This window comes from Erinaceus europaeus, chromosome 1 (assembly GCF_950295315.1).
Source record: "Erinaceus europaeus chromosome 1, mEriEur2.1, whole genome shotgun sequence".
Taxonomy (NCBI): domain Eukaryota; kingdom Metazoa; phylum Chordata; class Mammalia; order Eulipotyphla; family Erinaceidae; genus Erinaceus; species Erinaceus europaeus.
The window spans coordinates 36,810,328-36,838,011 of NC_080162.1; the positions used below are offsets into that span (position 1 = coordinate 36,810,328).

The window sequence follows — 27,684 nt, forward strand, 5'->3', positions numbered from 1 at the left end:
ACTTCTGCTCTTTGCTCCCTTTGCCCTTGCTCCTGCACTACGGAAGCTGCTAGGGCACACGCCAGTGCGCCCGCGAAGCCAAAGGCAGGCGCGACCCGGGGATTCTGCAATGGAGCTGCGCCGGCCGCTGTGAAAGAAAGGGCGGGGCAATAGTAGGATTGGCAAGTTTGCAGTCCCGCCTCTTCCGGTTCTCGGCCTGACCTTCCTGCAGCTGGGCCGCACGCTAAAGCGACATTGACCGACTTCTTTCGATTCGACCCGACTCGCCCACCTTCGCGGCATCATGGTGGCCTACTGGCGACAGGCTGGACTCAGGTAGGCCCGAACCACGGGAACGGGCGGCCACGGCGCGCACACACGAGTAGCCCGGCGCCGCCCGAGGTCGGAGGTCACGCGGCGTGAGGGTCGGGCCGGACGGTGCGGACAATATGGCGGCCGGGCCCCGGGCAGAGGTGGGGGTCGGAGGCAGTGGGGACACACGCCACATGGTTTGCACTGCAGCTCAGACGGGCAGGCCTTTGTCTCTGAACTGCAGTGCGTCCTTGGTGCAAAAGTAGTTCCATAAAAACGGGGGCGGGGAGTGTCCCTTCGTGTCTACATCATCAATCTCTGGGTTTTTCACTACCCGTATGGGGTCTTTCACAGTGTCGGATACACCTTTTTATTTTAAACTAGCTCTTGCACTACTCTGCTTCCTCGTGGTCCAGTGGACTCAGGGACACTGTAGCAACCTCTTCCCGAAGGTTCTTGATAGCCGGAAGTTCAAGTATGAAACCCACTCGAAGACCAGGCACTTAAAAGGAAAGGGGAATAGGCTGTGGTAGGTAGCATAATGGTTATGCAAAGAGACACGTGCCTGAAGCTCCAAATCCCCAGGTGCAATACCCCACACCACCATAAACCAGAGTTGAGCAGTGCTCTGGGGAAAAAGTAATAAAATAAAATAAAGGCATGAGATCCATAGAAAATTCAAAAAGTGGAGAGGTGGGGAAACCATTGTTCTAGGTCAACACACCAGACTTCGTTTCTCTGCACTCCTGCTGCCCCAGGAGACACACCTCGACCTCCTAGGTAAAGGTAACCCCTTCCCAGTGGTGACATTCTGTGGGCTTGTGACTGGGATAGCAGAGCCACCCGAGTTTCCTGACATCGGAGTTTTGTAGAATTGGAAGGATGCAATTTTCATTAAAAGTAATCGTTTATTAAGCACCCAACTGTGAGGCCAGTGTGGGTGAACCTTGGCTCCCAATCAGTAGTGGGGCAAGTATTAATATCCTTCAGTTTTGTTCTATTGTTTTTACAGATGAGTGAGGACTGAACAGCCGGAAGGTCACCCAATTAGTAGAGGAGTGGAAACAGCAAGCATTGGCACTCCTAGCTCAGGCCCAAAAAACCAACTCCGAAGCATGAGAAAAATAGACTACCACCCCCCCCCCTTCCTGTTTTCATAAAAAGTAAAAAAAAAAAAAAAAATCTGACATCTCTTGGAAAATAAGTTGTTGATAGGAGTCCATCTACCAAACAGGAAACAGGCTGTTAGATATTTTGCTAGAATTGATGATATTCTCTAAGGAATTTTCAGTTTAATTTAAAAACCTTGGCTGGCAAGTTTTTTTTTTTTCCAGTGGCAGACTGGTGAAACAGAACCCAATATTCTCAGGGAGACCTTTAATCAGGAAGAAATGTTTTAACTTATATTGATAGTTTTTCTCTTTTTAATTGTACAAATAACAAGGTATTTTAAGTGAAGAAATAGGGGAATCACTCCTGTGACAGTCTCTTAACATTTTGGTCTATTTTTCTTTTTCTAGGATTATTGAAAACATCTGTACATCTTTTATTTTAAAATTATAAAAGAGAAAATAGCATAGGAAAAAACCAAAGGTCACCCATTCTAATAACAGATAAGACTTTGGCACATATATGTCATTTTTCCCCCCTTTTGGTGTTAATTTAAAATCCAATTCTACAGCTACGTATGGCCAAGCCAAAATTAAAGAGTATATTGGAGAAACCAAAAACAACACAACCAATCTGTCTGGATCCTTGATAATTAACTGTCTCTCTTTTTGTTTTTTCCCCAGCTATATCCGATACTCCCAGATATGTGCCAAAGCAGTGAGAGATGCCCTGAAGACAGAATTCAAAACAAGTGCTGAGAAGACCTCTGGCAGCAGTGTAAAAATTGTGAAAGTGAAAAAAGAGTAATCTGTAAGTTAATGATTTATTTAGGAGAGTTACGACTTAAATTTTAGAATATGTACTTTGAAAGGGTTTTTTTTTCCCCTGTTTTGAATTCTGTTCTTTTTTTTTTTTTTTTCTTAGCCAGTCAGTATATTTAGAAGTCTGTAGTGGCATGATATGATAATTTAAAGCATACAGGTTATAGAGGTCCAGTGGCATAATAACATAATTGCCATTTCAGGCCATGAAGATGGCAGGTGTAATTGGCACATTGATTTTCAGTTCATCTAGCCATGCTTAGTAGAGAGACCCATCTTATTTAACTCAGCCTAATTCATTCGCACAAAATCAAATAATTTGGAAGACAAACTCCCCACTTTTATAATTACTTTTTTATCATTGATTTTGGAGTTGTTTTACAACTCATGAATTTTTTACACACTTTTTAATTTCCATCGTACCTGCTAATGTTCTCAGAAATCATGACTTTCTGAACATAAGGGCTACAAGTACAGGCAAGGATCCTGCTATTTTATCAAGCAATAAAGTACAAGACTCTGCAGTGAATACTGTTTTGCTAAATTTATTATGCTTTCAGGGTGTTTGGTTCTTTTTACATCTCCAAAAATGATGGCAGTATAAAGTCAGATTCTGTACAGTAAAAGACTGTTTTGTACAATTGGTAAGTTCAGACTTTTCAAACTGTTAAGGTGATTTGGTCTCTAAACCACTTTCTTGACATTGTTATTTCAAAGATAAGCAAAGCAAATTACCAGGGAGATGTTTTTCTGATTTAATTTTCTTATTGTGCTTTTTTAAAAGGTTCAAACCCACAGTAGCAAGGAAATGTGATAAATATTCATCTTTTGCCAGCTTGTGGTTATGAGCAATTTTACTTATTGGAACTGTCTCCCCTAAGCACTTTTCATTTTCATTTTGAATTAGTAAATATTTTATTATGAGCCTGGAGATGCGGTGTTTTGAATTTAGCCCTTTTTCTAGGGGCCCTGTCTAATTGCATAATTCTTAGTAATGAGACCTAGTTTTATATCAGGTTGTTTTGTTTTAGCAGTGAGCTGAGAAAAATAACTTATCCTTTCTCTGTATCATAGCCTAGCCATGCTCCAAAGCTTACTCCCTTTGACCTTGTGGTGTCCTAGAAATAGTGTCTGACTCCCATAAAAAGAATATTGACCACACTACATATGTCCTGAAAGAGGATCCACATCTCTCCCATCAACATGGGGGGTTTGGTATCTTTTAAAGGCAGATAGTTCCTTTATTTCTAAGAGAATATGTTGTTGTACTTAGAAACAAAGTGCCTGTTCCACTAGGGCTATGGTTGAGAAATAGCACTTTTTACAGCTGAGAAACAGGTTTAGCATAAACCATATGGATCAAAGCCACAGTTATTTAGGGGGAAATTATTTGTTTATTTACATTTTAAAATGTTTAAGGAAGCACAGAGCAATGGCAACTTGCATTTTCTTTTTCTCCTAGACCCTGACTAAAGCCTGAAAGGCTGCCATTTCCAAGGTGAAGAAGGCACCTGTTATGACAGACCGAAAATAATCTCCTATCATAGAAAAAGAAAAAATCTTGTCTTGCTTGTAAATTAACAGTGACAATAAATTGAAGTATGGCTCATTCTTGATAGTGATTATTGGTTTCCGTCAAACTTTCTTTTTTTATAGGAGCCGTTGGTGCAAATACAGGATTTTTCACCATATGAATGGGGGGTTGGTAGTTTAACTGCTAGTACCCAACGAGATACAGAAAACGTTTTGAAAATGTCTCGAAATAAAAGTTCTCTCTCATGACAGTAATTGACAAAAATTAGACTGTCATTGAGGTTCTCCTATTGTCCTTTATCTTTGAATTGCAGGAGTCATGTGTAGGATTGGATGTGATGTTCCACCGGCTTTATCCTTTAGCAAGAGCAGCAGTATCCCAAATAGTGCCGCTTAGCCAGTGGCCTAAATGAAAATAATTACCAAGCATAGATTAGAAGAACAAATAATAAATTGTGCTCATTTTTTACTATGCTCTTCACATGGTTTATAAGTGAATCTTTATATTCTGGTAGCATTTCTCATAGGAAATGTGGCGAAAGCTATGCAGTAGTTCGCATGTTAAGTTGCTGGCCAAAATGAACTAAAGATTTTCCTGACTGCAGCCTCAAGCATGATACTCACAACAGTTCAGTGGTGTTTTACTTATTAAATATTTAGAGATTAGAGAATTGCAATTTTTGTGCGGGTTTTTTTTTTTTTAATCTTTAAATTTTGGAAGCACTTAACCAAGTAAGACACATTACAAAGCAGGTTCTGTGGAGAATGGAGAAATAAATTTGGACAGGAAATTCTGAAACCAGCTTTTGTACCATGACCAGTGACCAGTTGTTATCATGTAAATAACAGTCATTTATCAGATTTACCCTGCCCATGCTGCTGAGGAACTGGAGAGAACGTCTTTGTTTTCTTCTCCTAGGGATGACTTCTGCCTGACACTTGACCTGTGGGCTTTATTTCTCTGCACCAGATGTCTAAGAAACAATCCCAGAGGGGTGGGGGCATAGAAGGGGGGGGGGCAGCCCCTGAACTCTTTGCCTTGGGCTCTTCTGTTTTGAATCCTCAGATGTCAGTGCTTCCGTCCCTAAGATTAAGATACTAGGAAGCATCTTTTATTACAAGGACAAGAATGAATCACAAGGCCGTTGAGCTTTTTTGATACCAGACAAAGTAACTGACAGGCAAAGGGATAAATTATTTTCAGCCGAGTAATTAGAAGTCATTTATTAAGGAGGCAGATGTGATAATTAAAGGTGAGACTTGGGGACAGAGCTTGCGATGTAGGAAGGATTTATGTAACTAAATGAAAGACAAATTTACTGCTCAGCAAAGATTCTCTCAAGCTTTCTCTGATTAGAAGCAGTCCTAAACAAAATGAAATAAGACTTGCTGAGCAGTTCTACTAAAAAGCCAAAAGATCTATTGTGTGCAGATTATCGGTGGTCGGGACCTGGATCAAAACTAGAGATTGGTGTTTTACGATCTAGCTGGGTGATTTTTGAGGGAATTTTTAGTCTTTTTCACTCCTGTAATATGTATGAGGAAGAAATCAGACAAGCGCTAAAATTCTGAGACTACTCTCGGGCTCCGATCAACCAACATCACCGTAGCAACCATAACTTAATAAGTTCTTCAAATTCGGAGGGGACACAGATTTCTCTGGTTTCTAGTGTTCTGTTTTACTTTTTTTTTTTTTCTAGTCTTATTTCCACTACCTCAAAAAGTAGGATGGTGAGAGAAAATTAGAAATATGTTTAACTCCTTAAATTATTCACTCTGGGCAGTTAGGTTCCAATAAAGGAACTTATTTAGTCTGAAATGAAACAATTTAGTGATTTAAAAGTAATTTTGTTATTTAATGATTACTATTGAGAGAACAAAAAGAGAGTAATACAAATCAGGTTTTTGTTGTTGTTGGATTGTTTTTTTTTAATCCAAGCCTATAGGACTTTTTAGATTTTAGAAGTGCTAGAAGAAATAGGAATAAATCCATGTAGAATCACAGGTTGTTAAAACATTTTAGCCTCAAAGGTAGTTCCTTGTTAAGTGAGCTTTATTGTTAGTTCTTGAATCATGGAGCATGCTGTGTTTTGTTTGAATAGACGCAGAGTGAAAGACACCCTGACACTGAAGCTTCCTTTAATGTGGTGGATACAGGCTCAAAACTGGGGTTGCGGGAGTCGGGCAGTAGCACAGCAGGTTAAGCACAGGTGGCACAAAGCTCAAGGACCTATGTAAGAATCCCGGTTCCTGCCCCCAGCTCCCCACCTGCAGGGGAGTCGCTTCAAAAGCGGTAAAGCAGGTCTGCAGGTGTCTATCTTTCTCTCCCCCTCTGTCTTCCCCTCCTTTCTCCATTTCTCTCTGTCCTAACAATAACATCAATAACAATAAAGAAAAAAAAAAGGGCAACAAAAGGGAAAATAAATATAAAAAAAATTTAAAACTGGGATTGCATACATGACAAAAACAACACACTACCCAAGCGAGCTATTTTGCTGACCCAAGCAGAAGGTACTGAAAGCAGTTTTAATTGTAAAAAGTGAAAGGCTAGTCATGATAATGACAGTTTCTCTGATATGTTTTGTTATTCCCTCAAGGTACACACATGGAAAGAGGAGAGTTGCACAAAATAAGCTTCTGTCATCCATCCACCTGCCCCTTTATTACTGCAGTTGACAAAAGCAAATTGAGAAATGAGACTCTTCTGCCTGCAAGTAAATATTTCCTTCAGTGAGGGCCAGAGAATCTCCCCATTACTGGTTCCTTGGATCAAGTAGTACTGTTGAATGATAATTCTAGAAGACTGCTAAAACCCTTCTAGTACTGGAAGGGATGGCAATGCTTTATGTCAGAAATAGGTAAACCATAATTAAGAAGTTATGGATGACTTGATTATGCTCTTGTGTATTTGGTCCTGTTGTAATGTGAACAGATTAAAATTGTGTAATAGTTAAAGCTGTGTCATCATGCAAACATTCATGGCAACTTCTGCAAATTAATTTGAACTGTAAAAGTTCCCTAATGAGACGATGTCCTCCGTAACCGAGAAGGACACTGCAGCTGAGGCTGTTTAATTCCTACATTTGAATGGTTGCCGAGCTCACGGTATGCCCTTTTGGAAAGAGCAAAGAGGCTACAGAGCATTTTCAAAGGTAATTACTGAATGAAAGTGAAAAGGGCATTTCAAAACAGCCTTTCAAAGAAAAACCAAGATGATTATTAATGAATTCCCAGAATCTAACACTAATAAGAAACTTAAGATCGTGTGTGTGTGTTTGTGTGTGTGTGTCTATGTCTCTGTGTGTTGTGTTACAAAGCTAGCTATGCAGAACATCAGAGGACTGAAGTTCTTCAGTTTTACATATCATTTGTTGTTTTGTAGCCAGGTACTTTTATAGAAAAGAACTACTACTTTTCTTTCTTCCCTTTACTCTATCCAGCTAATTGTGGAAGTGTGTTTACGTAGGACTATAGAATTTACTAGTGGGTGGTCCAGGAGGTGGTATAGTGGATAAAGCGTCGGACTCTTAAGCATGAGATGCTGAGTTCAGTCCCCGGCAGCACATGTACCAGAGTGATGTCTGGTTCTTTCTCTCTCTCCTATCTTTCTCATTAATAAATAAATAAAATCTTTAAAAAAAAAAAAAAAAAGAATTTACTAGTGGGTGTTGATTCACTTTTACCATAGCAGTGAGGTTTTTGTGGTGTTTTTTTTTTTTTTTTGGGGGGGTTGTGTTTTTTTTTGTTTGTTTTTGTGGGTTTTTTTTGGCCTACAGGGTTATCACTGGAGCTTGTTGCCAGCACTATAAATATGCACCTGGTGGCCATTCTTTCCATTTTATTGACAGAGAGGAGGGGAAGATAGAAAGATAGACAACTGCAGACCTGCTTCACCAGTTGTGAAGTAGCCCCTCCACCACCACCCCCCCCACACACAGGTGTGGAGCTTGAGGCTCCAACCCAGATCCTTGCTTGGGCCCTTGCACTTAGTACTGTGTGCGCTTAACTGGGTGTACCACTGCCCAGTCCCTAATGAAGTTTCTTTCTTTTTTTTTTTTTTAAATACTTTATTAATGAGAAACATAGGAGAAAGAACCAGGCATCACCCTGGTACATGTGCTGCCGGGGATTGAACTTAGGACCTCATGCTTGAGAGTCTGATGCTTTATCTACTGCGCCACCTCCTGGACCACAGAAATTTCTTTTTTTTTTTTTATCATTCTGATTTGTTTCTTAATTTTTTTTATTATCTTTATTTATTAGATAGAGACAGCCAGAAATCAAGAGGGTAGGGGAGATAGAGAGAAAGAGAGACATCTGCAGCCCTACTTCACCACTTGCAAAGCTTTCCCTCTGCAGGTGGGAACCAGGGACTCAAACCCAGGTCCTTGAGCACTTGTAACGTGCACCACCACCCAGTCCTCCTAGTGAAGTTTCTTCACATTACCATTTAGTCACCAGACCCACCTGAAGGCTGATAAATTCAAGGAGGTAGGTTACTATTTGAAGAGTGTAGTTGAGAAGAGATGACCAAAGGAAGTGTCTTAGCACCCCAGGATGCCCCATGAGAAAACCAAGATGTGTCTCTGTTCCTCAGAGTTCACAAATTAGAATAGAGTACAGTGCCACCCCTCAGCCAACCACACATGCAGTGCCATTCCTGGCACCATGGTTTGTGTATAGTAAGTACACAATAAACATTTAATGAAGGGAATGTCATACAGTAAATACACTGCTATTTTTAAAAAGGTGAATAGAGTGCATATTGAATATCAAATTTTCAAGTAGAAGCTAGCAGGAAACCCCAGTGCCTAATAGTCCTTTCCCTACCCCCAACACCAAAGTCTCTTGTCAAAGCTGATAACAGGTGACAGTGTGGCTGTTTTCTGTGCTGCAGTGCAGAGTAGGCTTGGGACTGCTGCAGGGAAACAGTCATCTTAAGAGAAGCTGTTCTGTAAGTGACTATACCCTGCAGCACAGCTTTTGCTCATGGTTAATGTTCCTTATCTCCTGGTTCCATTTCTGCCTCCCCCACGGCCTCTTCATTTTCTTCCAGTACCACTTGGACATCTTGAAATTGTTGGTACTCAGATATCAAATCATGGATATTGCCTTCAGCTTCCACAAATTCACCAATGTCCATCCCCTCACCAGTATACCAGTGTACAAAAGCCTTCCTCTTGAACATAGCTGAAAAATGCTCCGACACTCTGGTGAAGAGCTCTTGAATGGCTGTGTTATTGCCTATGAAGGTGGCCGCCATATTCAGCCCCCGGGGAGGGATGTCACAGACAGCCACCTTGACATTATTGGGGATCCACTCTACAAAACAGCTGCTATTCCTTGTCTGCACAGCAAGCAACTGTTCATCCACTTCCTTGGTGGACATCTGGCCCCGGAAGATGCAGGCCACTGTCAGGTAGCGGCCATGCCGGGGGTCACAGGCAGCCATGATGTTTCGGGCATCAAACATCTGCTGGGTGAGCTCTGCCACAGAGAGGGCCCGGTACTGCTGGCTACCCTGAGCGGTAAGTGGGGCAAAGCCAGGCATGAAGAAGTGCAGGCGAGGGAAAGGTACCATGTTCACAGCCAGCTTGCGCAGGTCAGCATTGAGCTGTCCAGGGAACCGCAAGGAGGTGGTTATGCCACTCATGGTCAGGGATACCAGGTGGTTGAGGTCAACATAGCTGGGTGTGGTCAGCTTTAGGGTACGGAAGCAAATATCATAGAGGGCCTCATTGTCTATGCAGAAGCAGGCATCAGCATTCTCAAGCAGCTGGTGCAGGGATAGGACAGCATTATAGGGCTCCACCACCGTGTCTGACACCTTGGGCGAGGGCATCACACTGAAGGAGTTCATGATGCGGTCAGGGTACTCCTCCCGGATCTTGTTCATGAGCAGTGTGCCCATCCCTGAGCCTGTGCCCCCACCTAGTGAGTGCACCACCTGGAAGCCCTGCAGACAGTCACAACTCTCACTCTCATGCCTCACCACATCCAGCACGCTCTCCAGCAACTCGGCTCCCTCTGTGTAGTGACCCTTGGCCCAGTTGTTGCCAGCCCCAGAGGTACCTGTTGCAAAGGGGAGACCTGGTTATCTGACCCCAAGTAGGAGTATCTGGGGGAAGGAAGAGAGAAGAACACTGCTAGGAGGTCTCCTCATCTCTTTCTGAGGGAACCTTTCAGAAAAACTTACCGTGGACAAAACTGTCTGGCTGAAAGAGGGCCCCCAATTTGCTAGATCGGATGCTATCCATTGTCCCAGGTTCCAAGTCCACCAAGACTGCTCGAGGCACATACTTCTTGCCTATGTAGAAAAACAGGAAGCAGTCAGCAAACAGTTGTTTTTCTCAGTTAATGTTTCATAAAAGCAGAGCTTTGTGACTGGTTTTAAAGGGGGAGGGGGGTGTGGTCCGGGAGGTGGTGCAGTGGAGAAAGCATTGGATTCTCAAGCATGAGGTCCCCAGTTCAATCTCCAGCAGCACATGTATCAGAGTGATGTCTGGTTCTTTCTCTCTCTCTTCCTTTCTTTCTCACTAATAAATAAATTCTTTAAAAAATAAGTAAAAGGGGGGTATTCTATAAGATGTCATTTAGAAGTGATTTGAAATTATATCCTTGACCTCAATAATTATATAAATCTCTAATATACCTCTAAACAATGCAAATATTGCTTCCATAATTCTCTGGATTATAGTGTTTGCAATGTCAGAAATTCTGTTCCTGTTGGAAATTATTCTAGTTCTCATTTAAAAACAAAACAAGCAGGTTGATGTTAAACTACTTTTGTTAAGATCCCACTCATTGCCTTCCATGATTGCCATTACAGATAGAACCTAAGGGACCATCACTCTGGCATTCCATTACTCTGCCTGTACATAACCCATTTATGATCACTCCTTTCAACTATGTGCCCAGGTTGGCACCATGACCATGCCTCACAGATCTTACCGTGAGCTTCATTGTAGTACACGCTGATCCTCTCCAACTGGAGGGCGGAGTCCCCACCATAACTGCCTTCCAAGTTGATCCCATGTTCCTCACCTATGACTTCCCAGAACTGAAAGCAGAAAAGCAACAGGTCAGTGGACAGAAACATTGAGAAAGGTTATGTTGTCACCACTGAACCAAGAGATTAAACAAAGAAAGAAAGGCAGAAATTTTTCATGCTCCTAAGCCTGTTTCTTAGGGCCTACTTGACCACGCCTTCCCAAGACATTCTTAATAACCATTTCATAAATGCACATTCCACAGTCACTTATACTAAGCAAAAGTATGTATTTTTTCAGAACTGGAGCCTCATATATATGTGATTTTACCACTTCTTGCATTATCACTATGATGTCTCCCCACTCCAAGCTGACTTTTTCCAAGCAGAGAGGATGAAACACTTCAGCATGAGAGCTTCCTCCAGTTTAGTTCCAGGGTTCAAATCTGGGTCATGTGCATGGCAAGACATGAGTCCCACCCAGTAAGTTATTTCTTCAGCCCTAAGTTTGAGTGTGAAGACTGCATTTTACATCTACCTGGACTTCTTAAACAAAATGCCACCAGGTAAAATACTAACTTGGATTTTGTTCCTATTAAATTCAGGCCGGGTGTACATTCAAGCCATTATTTCAAGAATTTCACATCAGACAATATATCTCTATTTTCCCCTTCTAGCTAGTAAAGTATAGGTCCCATTAAATGAAAATAGACTGGATTCTTATCTGATTTCACAATGATATTACATTTCACACTGGGGATTTATTTTCATGCAGTTTTCCAGAAAGCCCACAGCTAGTATATCTAGGTACATTTTTAAAAAGCGTGCATTCCTGCTGATCAGGTAAGCACACAGTTCAAAATTATGCATGACTTTGTCTCCTGTAACTATCTGAAACATATTTTCCATCAAATATATGGTATCTATTCATGTAGACATGCTCCAAGCTCTTAATATGGAAACCGTTACTGAGATGGCCTCTTTTCATTGCCATGGAGAAACACATATTAAAGTGCAATGAAAATATTTTCATTAATGTTAAAAATCCTCCTGGGTATTTTCTCAGCTATATCTTGTAAATGATGTTTCACTGGCCAGTGTCTGATTAACAAGACTTTATTTTATAGTAAACTACCAATACTCTTCAGGGGGTGAAAAAAATAAATAAGTTTAAATTCTATGACACCACAAATTAAGTGTGTCTTAAAGTTCTTATGGCCCCCAATAGTAAGTGCCAGCACTCTATGCTCTAGACAACACATTTCAAAAGGGAGGGTATGCGGTTATATGTAGACCTGTACTCCCTTGACTTATCTTCTCCCTTCCAGCCAGTGGAAAGTCCCAGCAGTAAACCTGGCAGCAAAAATAAATAATAAAAAAGAATGCAAAATTATTATTATTATTTGCCTCCTGGATTATTGCTGGGGCTTGGTGGCTGAACTATGAATCCACTGCTCCTGGAGGCCATTTTTCCCTTTTTTTCTTTCTTTTTTTTTTTTTTTTTTTTGCCCTTGCTGTTATTGGACAGGACAGAGGGAAATCAAGAGAGGAGGGGAAGACAGAGAGGGGGAGAGACAGGTAGACACCTGCAGACCTGCTTCACTGCTTGTAAAGTAACCCCCTGCAGGTGGGGAGTCAGGGGCTTGAATCAGGACCCTTATGTTGATAGCAGCGCTTCCTGCCATGTGCGCTTAACCTGCTGTGCTACAGCACGACCCCCGCAGAATTCATTTTGGAAGCAGTGGGATTACATGTGTCCTATAGTGTAGGAGGAACATGGTTTGGTGAAGGATGAGGTATACTGACCCTATCTTGGGGAAATGTGGATCTGTGCCTATGACAATGAGATTATCCAATATTCATCCTTCTCTTTTCTGGCATATTTCACTCAACTAAAGGCCTTTTAAAATAACTTATCTGTTGTAGTCCAGGAGGTGGCACAGTGGATTAATCATTGAACATCCAAGCTGGAGGTCCTGCGTTTAATCTCTGGCATTGTATGTGCCAGAGCGATGCTCTCGTTCTTTCTCCTTCTGTCTCATAGATAAGTCTTTTAAAAAATAAAATAAAAGGGAGTCGGGTGGTAGCGCAGCAGGTTAAGCACAGGTGGCGCAAAGCACAAGGACTGGGGTAAAGATCCCAGTTCGAGCCCCTGGCTCCCCATCTGTGGGGAGTCACTTCACAGGCGGTGAAGCAGGTCTGCAGGTGTCTGTCTTTCTCTTCCCTCTCTGCCTTCCCCTCCTCTCTCCATTTCTCTCTGTCCTATCCAACAATGACGACAACAGTAATAACTGCAACAATAAAACAACAAAGGCAACAAAAGGGAATAAATAAATATTTTAAAAATAAATAAAATAAAATAATGAGGGGCTGGGTGGTGGTGCACCTAGTTAAGCGGACATGTTACAATGAACAAGGACCCGGGTTCAAACCCTCCACCTTTACCTACAGGGGGAAAGCTTCACAAGTGGTGAAGCAGTGCTGCAGGTAATTCTCCCTATCTCCCCCTTCCTCTCAATTCCTGACTATGTCTATCCAATAAATATACTTTAGAAATTAAATAAATAAATAATAAAATAACTCATATATAAATCCAGTGCTTGCAATCTACTTGGCTCACTGTCTACCTTGCTCACTAATGGTATTTCCTTAGCTGACTCTACCTATGAAATACAGTGATTCATCTTTCCTTACCTTGGCTCCGATCTGGTTTCCACACTGGCCGATCTGAATGTGAACAATTTCACGCATCCTTGCCTTGTGCCTTGTGTCTGATTGTAAAATGTTCAGTGTCCTCAACTTGAGGAGAACAGTCCTTCACTACACAAGTCCCACACAACTCTGGTCATTGCAGCAAAGGGCCAGCTGACCAAGCTATTCTTCAATCTGACCAAGTGTAGGTCCCACCCCAGGCCCAGCCCCAGAGCTAGGCCTATCAACCCTAGCAAGGAAGGGGAGTTTCCTCTAGCCACAGAGAATATCACCCAGTCATTTCCTAGAGTCAAGATCCATGTCTGCCTAAGTACCATATGAAGGCCTTGCTGTGTGGACTCTGGATTCCGTGTAGGGGTATGTGTGACAACTAAAACTAGCCCTCTAGCTCACTAGGATGACTGGGACCACCTCCAAAGTGCTTTCTCCATCCAAGCCAGGGGCATTATTAGGAATCCTTGTGTCTAAACTCATCATTTGACAGATAAGGCTAGAGTAAGGCATGACTTCACCACCATGACACTACCAACATCTAAGAATAAACTATGGCTCCCACTGCCCTCAACTGAGTTTCTAAAGAGTGCTCTCAAAGTCATTGGCTGTGTACTGGAGATTTTAAAGGAAACTTGGGTACAAATGTTTACTTTTAGTGGGGCCAAGTGGTGGCACACCTGGTTGAGCACACATGTTACATTATGTAAGAACCCAGTGGTCTGGGAGGTGGCGCAGTGGATAAGGCTTTGGACTCTCAAGCATGAGTTCCCAAGTTCAATCCCCAGCAGCACGTGTACCAGAGTGATATCTGGTTCTTTCTCTCTCTTCTATCATTTCTCATGAATAAATAAATAAAACTTAAAAAAAAAAGCAATATGTAAGGACACAGGGTCAAGCCCCTAGTCCCCACCTGCAGGGTGGAAAACTTTGTGAGTAGTGAAACAGTGTTGCAGGTGTCTCTCTGTTTCTCTTTCCCTCTCTCTCCCTATCACCCCCTTCCCTCTCGATTCCTGACTGTCACTATCCAATAAATAAATAAAGATAATAAATAAAACACTTATTGTTACATTGTAAACATCAATGTCAGTAGAAAAAAAATACTATCCATAATAGTGAAAATGTTTTCTTTTTGAACTTGGCTGAAGCTGTATGTAACATGATTCTTCGGAATTTGAGAAAACACAGTAGAGAGAGAGAAAATCTTGATTCCAGAATCACCATCAAGGCTTTTCCCAATCGAGACCCAAACTACCTTCCCAATCCATTTGCCAGATGAGGGTTTTCAGAAAGCCTGGCTTCCAAAAGAGAAGACTGTGGGTTCAGAGCCTGTACCTGTTTCCCATTCTACACCTACCCAGACATTCACTCTCCCCTTAAAAGCATGCTAGCTCCCATTCTTGCTATAAATTGCTCCACTGTCATGTTCTTATAGAGCCTTGTGCCTGAGCAAAGATGTGGCTGCCCTTCCGTGCTCTTTCTGGCCCCTGATGCTGGTGCTGTGGTCCATTTTGCTCTAGTCTCCTTGTCTGGGGGATGATGTTTGCATTTCCTTTTGCAGACCATAAATTTTCCAAAAGCCAAACAGACACTCAAGCAGAGGACAGGTGCTTTGCACGCCTCTCTGAACTGTCTGTAAACAGTCTCACCAAACCAGTACAGGTACCGTCCCTCTTCCCACCCACATGTGCCTTGCCCAGCAACATGGAGTACAGCACTGGGCCAGATCCAGCTTACATCCTTTTAGGATGGCTGGGCCTGGGACTGGGTTCAGAGATTCTCTTGTGATTATTTTCCCCAGTGGATAACACCCTCCATAGAGAAGCGAATATGGAACATTGGGGAGAAAGTTGAAAGTTGGAGTGAGTCTGAATACAGGAAAGGCTGGTAAGAACTGACCCTGTGACTCTTGGAGCCTAGAGGTGTAGGTACAGAGCAGGTGGGCAAGGTCTCTTCCTAACACCCCACCCCGTAGTGTGGTCAAGCCTTCTGGCAAGTACCTGTCTTTCAGGGCCTCTCTCTCTCTCTCTCTGGTTTTCAGCTGTGGATGGAAACACTGCTCAGTATATGCTGGACACTGGGGAGGAGGGATGTATTCGGCCTTAGTGGGTTAGCTGATTTAAGAAAAGAACCTTCAGGAGTCAGGCAGTAGCACAGCGGGTTAAGCGCATGTGGCACGAAGCACAAGGACATGTGGCACGAAGCATAAGGATCCCAGTTCGAGCCCCCAGCTCCCCACCTGCAGATGAGTCGCTTCACAAGAGGTGAAGCAGGTCTGCAGGTGTCTTCCCCTCCTCTCTCCATTTCTCTCTGTCCTATCTAATAATGATGACATCAATAACAACAACTACAACAACAATTAAAAAAAAACAAGGGCAACAAAAGGAAAAATAAATAAATATTTAAAAATAAAAAAGAAGAAAGAAGAAAAACAACAACGAAAAAAGTAAAAAACAGAGAAAGCCTTCTTGACTCTAAGGAGACATCTCCCAAAATGTATACACAAAAGCAGACCTGATGTGGACTTAGAGCTGAGTCTGAGACTAAGATTCCCTTCCCCTGCCACTAGCCCACAGTAACCTCAAGGAAGGGGTCTGTCCTCCCTATCACAAAGATGGGACACCCCACTGTTTGTACAATTCAGGGTAGTTTCAAGATATGCAGTCAGTGAGAAGTAGGAAAATTATTCACAATGAACAGCCTAGGGAAAATAACCTCTTCTTTCCCCAAAAATTTTCAATCACAAGGTCCAAGAACACAAGCTTTGCCCCTACAGAGAAGTCGGGAAGAGGAAGAGTGGACTACACAGGGTTGCTCCTGCCTCATACTGACCAGGGACCTCACAGTCACATGCCAGCTAACCGCCAGGTGGGACCATGGGTGAGGGGAAGAGTTATTTTAAGGGAGGCCATTAGGACAACTGTAAACAGTGTGATTGGACAATTGCCTTAAATCCATGTTATAGTTGGTCAATTTGATCAGCTGAAGGAAATGGTAGTTTTTACCTTCAGGAGATACTATGAAGCATTAAGGTCAAGCACCAAGGTAGAAGTTTACTCTCAGTTTGGCAACCACAGCAATGATGTGATAAATGTAGAAAGAGTAGGAGACCAGGTGGTGGTGCATCTGGTTGAGCGCACATGTTACAATGCACAAGGACCCAGGTTTGAATCCCCGGTCCCCACCTGCAGGGGGAAGCTCCATGAGTGGTGAAGCAGTGCTGCAGGTGTCTCTCTGTCTCTCTCTGTCTCTGTCTCTCTCTCTCTCTATCCCCCATTCCCTCTCTATTTCTAGATGTCTCTATCCAACAAATAAATAAAGATAATAAAAAAATTTAAAAATAAAAGAAAGAGTAGTTAAGCAAATGTAACAAAATGTTAACATTTAGCAAATCTTCCAAAATTTGTACAGGATTACTAATTACTCTTACAATGTTTCTCTAAATTTGGAATTTTTGTCCTACTCTGATCGCATCATTCACAGAGGCTTCTAGTTCAAACTCTGTCATCCCACAAGGGAAAAAAGAAGACTATGTAAGTTCTTTTATATTTTTATAATAGTATTATTTTTTATTTTACTTTTTAAGTATTATTTTCCAGAGTATTGCTCAGTTCTGGCTTGTGGTGATGTTGGGAAACTGAAGCTGAGTCCACAGAATATCAGGCCTAGGAGACTTTTTGCGTAACTACTATGTTATCTCACCAGCCTTATGTGTAACAGCATTTTACCTACCACAAATTAAAATATATACTATAGAGAATGAACCACCAGCTTGCCTGGAGTTCCTTCCTACCTCTTGGGCCTTGCTCTGAATTCTTTTGCTCCATCTCTCCTCCCTCTGTTCCCTGTACCCAAACCACTCCTTCCCCTCCAGGCCAGACTCTCACAAATCTCCAAGATTACAACTGGGTTTAACTTTCATGGGCCATCCATGACCTTGAAAGGGAGAGGGTCTCCCAAGGTCAGTGGCTCCTGCTTCCTCTGATGCTAGCACTTTTCTCTGCACTTATTGCAGAAGGTTGTGTTTGCTAATTACTTCTACTCTTGCCTTATCTCTGTGCCAGTCTGGGTACTGCTGGTGTCATTTCACCTCTGAGTTCCCAAAGTGCCTGCTGTATGAGAGAGGGCCTCAGTAAATGTTTGTTCAGCATACACCAACAGCAGATTGAGTGAGCTGGAGCACCATGCTCAGGATGGATGGATGGATGGATGGCAAGTTTTCTTAAAGCCAATAATGTATTTTATTCACAAGTGTGGCCTTCTAATGGGTGGGGTGGGGGAGTCAGAGCCCGAGGTCTTTTTTCCTCTATCCCTAAGAGCTGGTCTGGGCTGAAAGTGTAAATCGTTCCAAGAAACCTGAACATCATGAATGGCCTGTGGATGGAGTGACCACAGAGAGGTTATTGTGGGCAGTGGGGCCTGACAGGTCTGTTGAAAAAGACCCTGTTGGCCACCACAGAGACTACTGGGCTGGGCCAGAAGAGCATTTTTGATCTTCCTGTGTTCTTTTTTTGCCATCTGAGCAGAATTCAGTGTCTTGGGGGTCCTCCCCCAAACCTCTACCCTGGAGCACATTCCTCTTGGTCATATCTAAGTTTGCTTAGGGAGGGAAAAGTCCATGTCTCCAGGTAGGTGAGTAAAAGGTTTTTTCTGTTAATGGGGCCATTGACAAAGGGGTGTGTGTGTGGGGGGGTGTTTGCTTTGATTCCTTGCACAGCTAGCAGTGTTTACTCAGTCTCAACAGAGTGCTGAGCTTTGGACACTGCTGGGAGTCAGGGGGAGGCAGATGCTGAGCAGGCAAGTTTGCAGGGGCGAGGGGGTAAAAATCACCACCTCCCTAAGCCTAAATTACTTTGATGAGTCTATAAAACAGGACAGTGGCCCCACATCTTGGATTTGCTGTGATGTTTGTGAGGGACCCCCAAGACCCCTTGTAGGCTGTGTGTTTCCCTCTGAAGAATGGAGATGTGATATGCTGTATAGGGCAATACTTTGAGCATTTGCTGGCATTGGGCTGGATACAGTTGTGGACACAGAATTCACAAAGTCTGGGTCAAGAAGTAGTTCTGAAAAGCAGTACAGTACACACTGTCTCCATCCCTGTGTCTTTGTTACTGAGGGTACCTGTTTCTCCAAGGAGTGAGGTCTCCTCTGACTGCCAATTCAGTAGAAACCAATGAAGCAGTGAATCTATAGTGCTTTTCTCAGACAATAGATACAGGGAGACAAGTCCTGGGACACAAGTGAATGGTACCCCTGAGAGGCCGTGTTAGCCAAGACTTATTCTCCTGCCAGGCTAAAGGTGATCCCTACAGCTTTGAGCAGCAGTAACTGATTGGAAGTGGCCATCAGTGGTGAATGACAAGGAAGGGCAATAGCAAAGAAAGCTCAGCACTGACTATACAAAAACCCAGAGCTCCGGTTAGCACCACCCAAGAGGGCCAACTGAAGACAGCCACTGTGTGCATGGTGGATACCTCCACATGCCAGGACCTTGAGATTGTTAAGTTAACCAGGCAACCCCCACAACATGAATCTCCCTTTCCTCTGACAGGCTGTCATAATTGCAGTCCACAAGAAGAAGCTGTGGTAGAAAGCCTTTTCCTGGATGACACTTGGGTCTATTATGGGAATATAAGATGATAAGGGAAAAATAAGTGTCACCCAGAAACCTCAAATCAGCTATTCCAGACTTCCCCCAAAGATATTGCCCAGTGATCAAATGGAGCCCTCCACCCAATTTGGCAAGTGAAATCTAATTTGGATAAAAACAAAGTCCTTGGGGAAGTGGTTGATTTTATCCTACGAGATCTTCCACTTGTGAGTGCACCCAAGTTCCTGAATAACTCAAAGAAGAGTGTTTATAAAAAAGAATTATAATGTTTGCTCATGATTCAGAGGCAGAAATTTTTCCAACTGTCTTAAGAAGAAAATGACATCTGAGGGGCCATTATGAGTGACTCAGCAGTGTGGGCAGATCATCAACAGAGCTGAACTCCACTTTTTGGTGCGTGCCCTCCATGTGTGTTCTTTCACCGTGTAAGAAAGTTCTGGGAGAAGAAGTAAGTACCTGCAGGAAGATACTGTTTTTTTGTCTTCTTTTTTCTCATGTAAGTTTGGCTACTGGTGATGCAGAGGGCCCTTCTAGCCCTAGCTGAACTGGTCCATCCCTGCCAGTCTCCAAGTCTGTGTAGTGCAGAGTAGGCCCAGTCTTTGGGTCCATGAATAGCTATATTCTGGGGGTTGGGTGGTGGCATACCTAGTAGATCATTCATACTACCATGTGCTCAAACAGTGCTACAAGATTCTCTCTCTCTCTCTCTCTCTCTCTCTTCCTCTCAGTTTCTCTCTGTCCTTTCAAGTTAAACATAAACTAAATTGAAATGTAACATGGGGTCTGGGAGGTGGCGCAGTGGATAAAGCATTGGACTCTCCAGCATGAGGTCCTGAGTTCAATTCCCAGCAGCACATGTACCAGAGTGATATCTGGTTCTTTCTCTCTCCTCCTATCTTTCTCATAAATAAATAAATAAAATATTTTTAAAGTAACATTAACATGTCAGGGGTTGGGCGGTGGCACACCCAGTTAAGTACACATATCATTATGTAGAAGGACCCGGGTTCAAGCCCCTGCTCTCCACTTGCAGGGGGGCATTTCATGAACAGTGAAGCAGGTCTGAAGGTATCTACCTTTCTTTCTCCCTCTCTATCTCTCCTCCACTCCCAGTTTCTTTCCTGTCAAATAAAAATTGAAAGAAAGAAAAAAAATAAGTGGCCACCAATAGCCCTCTTAGCAAAAAAAGAAAGACAGAAAAGAGAAGAAAGATAGAAAGAAAGGAAGGAGGTCTATGCAGTGCTACACCTGATTAAATGTACACACTACAGTGCATAAGAACCCCAGTTCAAAACCCTGGTCCCCACATATAGGGGGAAAGCTTCACAAGTGGTGAAGTAGAACTGCAACTGTCTCTCTGACTCTCTCCCTCTCTGTCTCCCCCTCCTCTCTCAATTTCTCTAAGTTTCTATCCAATAATAAATAAATAATAATAAATTAAAAAGAAAAAATAAGTAACCATGTCCTGGTCTGTGGATCTCTGATTTCAAGAAGGAAATATGCATACAAGGAGCAAGCATATACATACGTGTGTGTACACACACACACACACACACACACACACGCCCACACCTTTGCCTTACACTGATGGAGTCTGGACACATTAACTTCTCCACTGTAATTAGCAGGTCTCCCATCTCCTCAGGTAAGCAGGTCCATGTCGGCAATGTTCTGAGGTGGAAACAGAGATAAGCATAATATAGGTCAGCACATAGAGCTGAAATCAAACACAGAAAGATACTTCTTTAAGCACATGTTTTTCCAGCAAATCTTTGCTGGATGAGTCTCAGAAATCCACTCATTTATCCAACAAATATTGACTTAGTGCTATTTGGGGGTTTGGGGATCTCAGAGGAGGTAGAAATACAGGGCCCACTCCCCAGGGGTGCTGTTTGAAGGCAGGATGAGTTTCCTTTTTTGCTGTCCTTTCCTCTATTTTGTCATGTCTTTACACAACACCTTGTGTAGCCTCACAATGGCACTGCCTTTGGGCTAGATGCTGGTTCTCTCCATTTTGTAGACAAAATTAGAGGTTGGACAGGCCTTAGAATAGCAAAATGGTTATGCAAAGAGACTCTCCTGCATGAAGCTCCAAAGTCCCAGGTTCAATCCTCTACACCACCATAAGCCAGAGCTGATCAGTCTGGTAAAAAAGTCCCAGGTTCAATCCTCTACACCACCATAAGCCAGAGCTGATCACTCTGGTAAAAAAAGAGAAAAAAAGTATCGCAGAAACAGAGACGAGATGCAGGTCTTTGAACCCCAAAGTATGAGGGATTTCTAACAAAAGGGAGGACAACTAAAATGATGGGCTTCCCTCGTCCCACATTTTCAACTAAATAATAAATGAGGGAAAGACAGACCCTATAAAAGGAGCAGCTAGTCAGGAAAGGGCGACATAGAAGGGTGTGGAAATAGCTGAGACAAAAGATTGTTGGTAAGGTCAGGGGAATAACCATGGTTATGCATAAAGACTTTCATGCCTAAAGCTCTAAGATCCCAGGTTCAATCCCCCACACTACCATAAACCAGAAGTGAGAGGTGCTCTATTTGGATAAAATGAAAAGAAGGAGGGGAAAAAATAGGAGGAGGAAGAAAAAGATGGGAAAAGATTGTCAGTGTACCATAGGGCAGTTATCTTTGCAAGGGAGGGAGGTTGCAATCAAAGCAAAGCTTCTGATATTGAAAAGCTCAATTGCAGATTGGGGCATATATAATGAGGCACAAAAAGGGGACACTTTTTTCCAGAGAGTAGAGAGACAGTGGGGAGCCATACAACCCATGGCCTTGCTCCAGAGGGATAGACAGACACCAGCAGAGGGGAACACCAGAAAGCCAACAAACAACTAAGAAGCCAGGATTGAAAGGGAGACACCCACACCTCTGTGGCTGGAGATGCCAAAGGCTACTGGCCATTCCTTTGACTCTGAGCACGACCTTTGTCCTGGGTGGGGACTAACAGCTTAGCCTGTAACACTTGGCTACATGAAGCTGGAGTTTGAACTTTGGGAGGGAAAGAGGCTGGAATATGAAGCGTGTTGGGGACGAAACAAACTCTACCTGTGGCTTCCTCAGAAGAGAGGCTCCTCTGCCCTTACCTTATTCAGAGCACCTGTTTTATCCACACATGGGCTGGGGCCAAATTTATACTTAACTGCCTCTTATCAGAGACTAGAGCACGTGAATTACAAGTGAGCTGTTAGAAGGGAAATATTTCACAGATGGTACTCATAGAGTTTAAGAACCACCCTCTGGGAGTGGGCGGTAGCTCAATGGTTTAAACACACATGGAGCAAAGTGCAAGGACCAGCATAAGGATCCCAGTTCGAACCCCTCAGCGCCCCACCTGCAGGGAAGTCATTTCACAAGCAGTGAAGCAGGATTTCAGGTGTCTATCATTCTCTCCCCCTCTGTCTTATCCTCCTCTCTCGCTTTCTCTCTGTCCTATCCAACAACAATGACAGCAATAATAACAACAACAATGATAAACAACAAGGGCAACAAAAGGTGGAAAAAATAGCCCCCAGGAGCAGTAGATTTGTAGCACAGGCATCGAGCCCCAGCGATAACCTGGAGGAAAAAAAAAAAAAAAGAATCACCCTCCATGTATCTGCTTTGCAATAGATGAGATGGTGGCCTGGCTGCAGTCTGAGCCCTAGCTCCTACATTATTCCCTGTCTATCTGCACCCCTATGATAGGTCTGGATGGCAGATCCCTAAGAGCAGGACTGGGATAAGGGATAACCTGAAGCTGATGGAAAACCTACACCTGGGAACCAGAGACTCTCCTGCCTGAGGCTCTAAAATCCCAGATTCAATCCCTCACACCACCATAAACCAGGGCTGATCAATGCTCTGGTTTAAAAAAAAAAAAAAAAAAAAAAAAAGACTTTCAAGTCTGAGGCTCTGAAATCTCAGGTTCAATTCAATTGCATAGTACCATAAACCACAGCAATGTAGTGCTTTGATAAAAATAAATTAATAAACAATGGTTGTGCAGTGGCACATCCAGTGGAGTTAATATATTACAATGCACAATGACCTGGGGTTCAAGTCCCTGGTCCCCACCTGTACCCGGGATGCTTCATAGTGGTGAAGCAGTGCTGCAGATGTCTCTTTCACTCTCCTTCTTTATATCTCTATATCTTTATTTTTATCTACATCTTCTCTATCTCTATGTACTGGATAGAGACAGCCAGAAGCCAAGCCAGGCAGTGTGCACCTGGCTACGTACACACATTACAGTGCTCAAGGACCCAGGTTCAATCCCTTGGTCCCCACCTGCAGGGAGAAGCTTCACAAGTGGTGAAGCAAGACTACAGGTGTCTGTCTCTCAATCACTGTCTTTTTCTTTTTCTTTATTTATTATTTACTTTCCCTTTTGTTGCCCTTGTTTTTTTTGTTGTTGTTGTAGTTATTGTTATTATTGATGTTGTCATTGTTGCATAGGACAGAGAGAAATGGAGACACGAGGGGAAGATAGAGAGATGGAAAGAAAGATAGACACCTGAAGTCCTGCTTCACCGCTTGTGAAGTGACTCTCCTGCAGGTGAGGAGCCGGGGGCTCCAACCGGGATCCTTAAGCTGGTCCTTGCACTTGGCGCCAGTGAGTTTAACCCATTGCACTACCCGACTCCCTCTCAATCACTTTTTATCCCCCTCTCCCATCTCAATTTCGGTTTGTCTTAGTTCAGTAAGTAAATAAATAAAACAATTAAAATAAATAAAGGAGGAATAGGTTTTAGGTCTTCCATCACTCCACCTCCAACTCAGATAATAACAGTACCTGGGAAGGCTTGAAGTCATGGAAACCTTTAGCCCACCACTGCCTTGGCTTCTGCCTTATCTTGATACATCTCAGTAGGTAAAGTAACAGCTATCACAGTATCCTGAGTAACTATCCTGGGATTATATCCTATAGCCTATTATTTTGATATACAGCCTATGCAACAAGCTAAATAAGGAGGGTTGCTCAATTCAACACACTGAAATACAATCCGAAACCAGATAAGGAGATAAAAGAATTTTCCACAGTGATACAACAAAACAAAAACCCTACAAAAAGTTAAGATGTAATGGAACAGGGTAGTTTGCTTGAAAAAGAGTTTATTTTCTGTTTTGTTTTTGTTTGGTTGGTTGGTTTATGTTTTTGAAGCCAGGTTTTCAGGAATGCACAATCTATTGCTTCAGGCCACTTACAGAGATATGGAGGGTGTGCAGAAAGAAGAGGAGGCAAAGAGAGAAGGAAATGCCACGGCATGAGAACTTCCTCCTTTGCATTAGACCTCCCATGTAGCACCAAAGATTGAGACTGGGTTGCACTCACGGCAACGCAGGCACGCTATATGGTGAACTATTTGGCACTTAGTAACTTTTATTACTAGTGAATTAATTGGTTTACAAAACCATAGAGTTTAAAGTAACATACCAATATTAAGTGAAGAAAAATAACAAGCAAAGCAAGAATTACAACTAAAACAGAAAATATTTTAAAGTATTAAACAGAAATAATGAACTTAAAAATATAGTAGCTAGGGAGTCCAGCGGTAGCGCAGCAGGTTAAGCGCACGTGGCTGCAAAGCGCTAGGGCCGGCTTAAGTACCCGAGCCCCGGGCTTCCCACCTGCAGGGGAGTCGCTTCACAGGCGGTGAAGCCGGTCTGCAGGTGTCTATCTTTCTCTCTGTCTTCCCCTCCTCTCTCCATTTCTCTCTGTCCTATCCAACAACGACAATGACATCAATAACAACAATAACTACAACAACAAGAGGAAACAACAAGGGCAACAAAAGGGAAAATAAATAAATATTAAATATATATAGTAGCTAAAGATCAAATAGTAAAGTGATTTACACAACAGATTTTCTGCCTAAAGTCCCAGGTTCAACTCTTGGCACAACTAAAAGCCAGAACTGAGCCAGTGCTCTGGTAAATTGTGTGTGTGTGTGTGTGTGTGTGTGTGTGTGTGTGTGTGTATCAGCTGAGATAAAAAATACAGTAGGGTGGGGGTATAGCATGATGGTTATGCAAAGAGACTTTCATGCCTGAGACTCCAGAGTCCCAGGTTCAATCCCCACACCACCATAAGCCAGAGCTGAACAGTGCTCTGGTAAAAAAAAAAAAAAAAAAAGTATACAATAGAGGGAGCCAGGTGGTAAGGCATCTGTGTAATCACACACATTACAGTCTGTGAGGACCTAGGTTCAAGCCTGTGGTCCCCACTTGAGGGGGAAAGCTTCATGAGTGGTGAAGCAGGACTGTAGGTATCTTTCTATCTCTTTCCCTCTGTCTATCTCCCCCTCCCTTCTCAATTTCTCTCTGTCTCTATCCTACAATAAATACATAAATGTTTTTTTTAATAATACAATAGAGGGTCAGGGGTTTTGCAAAGAGACTCTCATGCCTGAGGCTCTAAAGTCAAATCCCCCACACCACCATAAACCCGAGCTGAGCAAAAAAAAAAAAAAAAAAAAAAAAAAAGAGAGAGAAGAATACAATAGAGTAACTTAGCAGTAAACTAAACAAGAAATAGCTAGTCAAGTTGCTGAGTTGAAAATTTGGCAAAGAAAAAAACACCAAGCACAGTAAAAAAAAAAAAAAATAGAAACAAGAATTTAGAATGTGAAACAGATGTTAGACCTGCAGGACTACATTGAGAAGAACAATAGCTGTAATATAGGGTCCTCACATGGATAAGAGAGTGAAATGGGGTAGAAACCCTATTTGAAGAAATCATAGCCAAGAACATGCTCAGTTTGGGGAAGAAACTAAATATCATAATATGAGAGGACTTCCAAACAAAAATAAATTCCAACAGACTCACATTATAATTAAAGTGTTAAAAACTAAAGATAAGAACTAAATAGTGAAAAAAAAAAAAAGAAAAAATAAAGAAAACCAGAAAAAAGAAAGAGCTAAATAATTCAGGCGTCTAGGGGAAAACACATTACATACAAGGGAACCTCGGTGGACTTTTCAGCAGAAGACATATAGGAGCGAGGTGATAACATAATGTAATCAAAATCTTGAAAGCAAAAGGTTTTCAACTGAGAATACCCCTGCCAGTTTATCATTTAGAAATAGAGGGGAGGAGAAAGAATTTTACAGGTTAAAATTAAAACAATTCATCACCACCAAACCAGTCTTGCCAGGTAGATTAAAGAGACTCCTCATATGGTAAGTAATCTCATGCTAAAGCACCAAAGTTACACAGCTCAGGGAAAGGGTGGCCATAGGAGTAAAAATGTGACCCATTAAATGTGGCCATCAAAATGATCAATTCACCCAAAAGACTACAAGTACTTTACACACAAACCTCAGGGCAATTTAAAAATTTTAAAATCTGTCGTAGAAAGATAGAAATTGTAGTGACTGAGAAGACAGAATAATGATTCTACAAGACTTTCATGTCTGAGGCTCTGAGGTCTCTGGTTCAATCCTCAGCCCACCAAAGGTCAGAGCTGAGCAGTGCTCTGGTCTTTCTTTCTTTTTATTGTCATTATTATTTTTCCCCTTCAGGGTTATTACTAGGGCTTGGTGCTGGCACTAAGAATCCATTGCTCCTGGCAGCCATGTTTTCCTTTTTCCTTTTTCCTTTTTTTTTTTTAAATAGGATAGGAAGGACAGAGAGAAATTGAGAGGAGAGGGGAAGCTAGAAAGGGAGAGAAAGATAGAAATTGCAGACGTGCTTCGTCACTTGTGAAGTGACCCCTCTGCGGGTGGGGAGCCAGGAGGCTAGAACCAGGATCCTACCACCGGTCCTTGTGCTTCTTACTATGTGCTTAACCTGGTGAGCTACAACATGGTCTCGCAGTGCTCTAGTCTAGCTGTGTCTTGTTCAGGGGGCAGGCAGTGGCGCACCTGGTTAATTTAAGCACACACATTACAGTGCGCAAGGACCAGGTTCAAGCCCCTGGTCCCCACCTGCAGGGGGTAAACTTCAGGAAAGGTGAAGCACGGCTGCAGGTGTCTCTCTGTCTCTTTCTCTCCCTCCTTTCAATTTCTCTGTCTCTATCCAATAATAAATTTTTAAAAAATTTGTCTTTCTGTATTTCTCTTTCATTAAAAATAAAATTAAATATCTTTTTTAAAAAACAATTTTATTTATTTAGTAATGAGATAGGAGGAGAGAGAAAAAAAACAGATATCACTCTGGCACATGTGCTGCTGGGGATCAAACTCGGGCCAAATTTGGGACCTCATGCTTGAAAGTCCAGGGTTTTTATCCACTGCACCATATCCCAGACCACAAATCTAATATCTTAAAAGAAAGAAAGAAAGAAAGAAAGAAAGAAAGGGAGAGGGAGGAGGGAGAGGGAGGAGGGAGGAGGGAGAGAGAGGAGGGAGAGGGAGGAGGGAGAGGGAGAGGGAGGAGGGAGAGGGAGGAGGGAGAGGGAGAAGGAGGAGGGAGAGGGAGAGGGAGAAGGGAGAGGGAGAGGGAGGAGGGAGAGAGAGAGGGAGAGGGAGAGGGAGAGGGAGAGAGACTGGTGGTAGCACAGCGGGTTAAGCGCACGTGACTGACACAAAGCAGGGTTCAAGCCCCCAGCTCCCCACCTGCAGGGAGTGGATTCACAAGCGATGAAGCAAGTCTGTAGGTGTCTCTCTTTCTCTCCCCCTCTGTCTTCCCC

General features: G+C 42.8%; 2 protein-coding genes across 6 annotated transcripts in view; one reads left to right on the forward strand and one right to left on the reverse strand.

The window, feature by feature from the left end:
- The first annotated feature begins 157 nt into the window (after positions 1-157).
- ATP5F1E (ATP synthase F1 subunit epsilon) lies at positions 158-3,829 on the forward strand. Its single transcript, XM_007529230.3, has 3 exons — positions 158-315; positions 2,085-2,211; positions 3,685-3,829. Exons 1-2 carry the CDS (start codon positions 284-286, stop codon positions 2,206-2,208), a joined length of 156 nt encoding a protein of 51 aa, XP_007529292.1. The 5' UTR covers positions 158-283; the 3' UTR covers positions 2,209-2,211; positions 3,685-3,829.
- A 4,613-nt stretch (positions 3,830-8,442) lies between these two features.
- Positions 8,443-27,684, reverse strand: part of TUBB1 (tubulin beta 1 class VI) — a 38,076-nt gene continuing 18,834 nt past the window's right edge. For 2 of the 5 annotated variants that reach the window (XM_060182223.1, XM_060182167.1), the window contains exons 2-5: positions 20,644-20,731; positions 10,707-10,815; positions 9,952-10,062; positions 8,443-9,827 (exon numbers count right to left, since the gene is read on the reverse strand). In XM_060182223.1, coding sequence (XP_060038206.1) covers positions 8,749-9,827; positions 9,952-10,062; positions 10,707-10,815; positions 20,644-20,697 — 1,353 coding nt within the window. In that variant the 5' untranslated portion in view covers positions 20,698-20,731 and the 3' untranslated portion in view covers positions 8,443-8,748. Of the gene's footprint in view, positions 9,828-9,951; positions 10,063-10,706; positions 10,816-13,437; positions 13,656-20,632; positions 20,732-27,684 lie in introns of those variants that run through there. The other 3 variants (XM_060182292.1, XM_007529231.3, XM_060182369.1) reach the window with 3 other exon arrangements.